Genomic DNA, 3,575 nt, shown 5'->3' on the forward strand with positions numbered 1-3,575 from the left:
ACTGAGGGTTGCGATCCGTTGCCGGACACGGAAAAAGATAAAAGACAAAAAAAAAAAAAGCACAGGTTATTTGTAGCTGCCCAATTTGGGAGGAAAATTGAGGAGAAGCAATTCAAGCTATCTCAAAACATTTTTGCAAAAAAAAAATTTTTTAAGAGTATAAAACAGTATAGCTTTTTACAGAACTATCTACCTAATTTAAATGAAGATGTAGACTTCTGTAAATAATGGATACTTTTATAGAGAAAAGGTTCTGTATTTTTGTCATTCTGATGCTGTGTGTGTGTGTGTGTGTATACTAAAGATAATTAAAAGTAGAATTCCGGGCCGAGCCCGTGGCGCACTCGGGAGAGTGTGGTGCTGGGAGCGTAGCAGTGCTCCTGCCACGGGTTCAGATCCTATATAGGAATAACCGGTGCGCTCACAGCGCTCACTGGCTGAGCGTGGTGCGGCCGGTCTCAAAAAGGACAAAAAAAAAAAAAAAAAGTAGAATTCCTAGATCATAAGATATGTACAGTAGTCATTTTAATACTGTGGCCAAATTGTCTTTCAAAACGGCTGTGCCCTGTGATTGAACATTTCTTTTTTACATTATCTACTCTCAAAAAACATTGGCAGGTGTTCACAAGGAGGCCTGGCCAAGGATTTCTATTGAAGAATTGATTATAAATAGCAAAAAAATGGTTACGACTAAAATATCTATCAAAGGAGAATGGATAAGTATATGTGGTATGTTCACACTATGGAAGAATAATGTAGATATTTAGTAACTAGTAGGGATAGATCGCCAAGAGGGTTTGTTGAGTGAAAAAAAACAAGTTGCGGAATGATACGTATGGCAGCATCCCATTTCTGTAAAAACAACAAAGTGCCGTAATTCCAGTGGGTGTAGACATGCATTTGGTAAGTTGTAGAAGGGTGCACACTACGTTGCTGATAGGATTTAGTTAAGTGAGGAGGAGAATGGCAAGGTCCAAGAGATTTTAGCTCATATATAATGTCTTAATTCTTTTTACAAAAAAATGTATTCATATAATAAAAGTGTAATTTAAAATTACTTTATATTTCAATTAAAAAGTTATTTGTCTATTCTAAAGGAAAGGATGTTCTTTAAGGAATATATAATATAACATCCCAAAATGAGATATTAACAGAAAAAGAAGTAATGAGACCAGTGGAGCAGTTCTTCCTTCCCCAGACGGAAGCACAGTGTCTCTTCGAGACCTTTCCAGCGCTCTGTCTCCATCAGCCCTGCTCACTTGCACGTGAAGACCATGAACTGACTTGTCATGGGGTGGGTTAGGATTAGTGGTTTTGACATGTAGTGGTGGTGGTGGCTTCATTTACTTAAAGTAACCAAGGTGCATCCTGCCCATTATCCCAATGCACGTGAAGACCATGAACTGACTTGTCATGGGGTGGGTTAGGATTAGTGGTTTTGACATCTAGTGGTGGTGGTGGCTTCATTTACTTAAAGTAACCAAGGTGCATCCTGCCCATTATCCCAAGTGTGCAGTGTGTTGGAGAGGAGACTCTGCCTTGCAGTGTGCAATGGCCAGCTGCTGCCAGTGAGCTCCAACAGGGTGTCTTTCTCCACTCGTTCACTCACTCAGCTTTACACAGTGAGTGAGCAAGCCAGAGGGTCCCCTTCTCTCTTCACTGAGCCTATAGTCTCCAGGAGAAGACACGATGAAGTAAGGAGGACAGTTATATGTGAAAGTGCTCTGGGAGGGAGCAAGTGCAGAGTGCTGTGGCATCAGCCTGCGGAGGACAGCCACCCCCACCCAGGGACCAGTACAGCTGAGCCTTCAGAGGGAGAGTGGGAGGCTGCGGACTGTGGAAGTGGTCAAACTTGATGTGGTGGCGTTCTATTGGCAGGTCATTAATGGGCTGAAACAAAGGATTCTCAAGCTGGAACAGCAGTGCAAGGAGAAGGACAATACTATCAAGTACGGAGCTGTCGTTGGGCTGGGACTGCTGGCTGGAGGGGGCTTCAGGGGTACCTGGGCCTGGCCCACCCCAAGCTAGCTGGAACTGGCACCCTCACTCCTGTCTTTCACTTCCATGTTAGCACTTGTGCTTTCTCAGACCACAGCTTTAGTTCCCACACACCAACCCCTGTCCTGTGTTCCTATTCCCACCCCCCAAAAGAAGGTAAATATTAGCTGCCTCTTTTTTTTTTTTTGTATTATTTGCTTTACCTCCAAATTTCATTAAGAAACAATGTTTTCCTTCCACTTATTATATTTAAGAAATGCTTTCTCCTCTTAGTGTTCTGTGAATCACTTTTTATTTCCAATATGAATTTTTTAGGTCTTGATACAAGCTCTTCCTACTTGGACGTCTCCCATAGCTACTTCTCAGTCGTGCACTGTCCTTGTGCTATATTGTTGGTTTAGCTACACACATTTCTTTACTTGTTTTTCTTCTCTACCTGTCTTTTTAGTGTGAAGGTATAGTCTTTCTTGGCTGTTTGTTTAAGGAAAACTGAGGTTCCACTGTCTATTGCCTCGTATCTCCTATTCCTACAACAGTTCTCCCCCTTGTTTGTTTCTTGCTGAGTCTTGTCAACTTGAAATAAATTTGGTTATTTACTGATTTCTTCTGTGTTTCAGAATACTGAATTCTGTGACTTTACTTTCATTTCTCTGTTAGTGCCTTTTATCTCAAGTCCATTATATGTTGAGAACAAGGTGACAGCGTGACAATATAAGGGGATAAAATGATTCTCTTTTCTTTACAAAACTAGTATTCTCCCACCTACCCGCAAAGATTGTTTGTCCTCTAAACTCTGAGGTCTCTCTTCACCATTAATCCTATTTCTTAAAGACAACATCTTATTTAGAGAAGATTGTCTTGAGGGAGTCTGTGTACTCACCTTGGGAAGTGGCTGGTCTAACAAGGGACACTTTCTGGTGTAAGGAATTCTGTCAATCTTGGAACAAATCATTTGTTTCAAGGCCCCAAGCCATCTGAGGGCCAACTAGGCTTTTTCTTTCCCATCCCACTTCCCTTCCAAAGCCATTCCTTATCTGGATGTTCTGGGAAACCCTCTTCCTCTTGCCCTGTCCCCTGGGAATGCGGGCGTTGCCATATTAACTCTGAGCTTGGGTTTTCAGCAAACTCCAGACTGATATAAAGACCACCAACTTGGAAGAGATGAGGATTGCCATGGAGATGTACTACGAGGAGGTGCGTGCCATCCCGAGCCATGCAGAAGGGGAAGGGTGGTCATCGGGTGTGAAGGGAGAGCTCACTGCTGACTGGGTGAGGACTGAGCCCAGGCAGTGACCCGGGGCTGTGCTCCTGGGAGCCCGCTCTCCTGTTTCAGCTTGACTTTAAAGGAATCCCAGCAGCTTAGTTTTTACTTCCTGCCACTAGGCGGTGATCAGGAATCTGATTAGAGGTTTTTCAGGTCGTCTTTGTGCTTATTTTGTATTTTTAATGCATTTTAATTTGGCATTTGCAGATTCATCGTCTCCAGTCTCTCTTGCCAAGTTCTGAAGCTACAGGAAAGAGGTATGATAATCTGTTTGAGAGCCATGTTTCATGTTGCCTTCATGTTACTGAAACTA

At 42.7% G+C, this 3,575-nt stretch overlaps 1 protein-coding gene across 1 annotated transcript; it reads left to right on the top strand.

Annotated features, from left to right (window-relative positions):
* Window positions 1-894: 894 nt before the first annotated feature.
* On the top strand, window positions 895-3,519 carry LOC103584063 (IQ domain-containing protein E-like; the record flags this gene model as incomplete). The annotated part of the gene is made up of 4 exons (XM_008565189.1): window positions 895-903; window positions 1,732-1,949; window positions 3,120-3,192; window positions 3,470-3,519. Coding segments are annotated over exons 1-4 (350 nt in total), but the record flags the coding sequence as incomplete, so codon positions are not given.
* Window positions 3,520-3,575: the final 56 nt, after the last annotated feature.

This window comes from Galeopterus variegatus, unplaced genomic scaffold (assembly GCF_000696425.1).
Source record: "Galeopterus variegatus unplaced genomic scaffold, G_variegatus-3.0.2 Scaffold41153, whole genome shotgun sequence".
Classification (NCBI taxonomy): domain Eukaryota; kingdom Metazoa; phylum Chordata; class Mammalia; order Dermoptera; family Cynocephalidae; genus Galeopterus; species Galeopterus variegatus.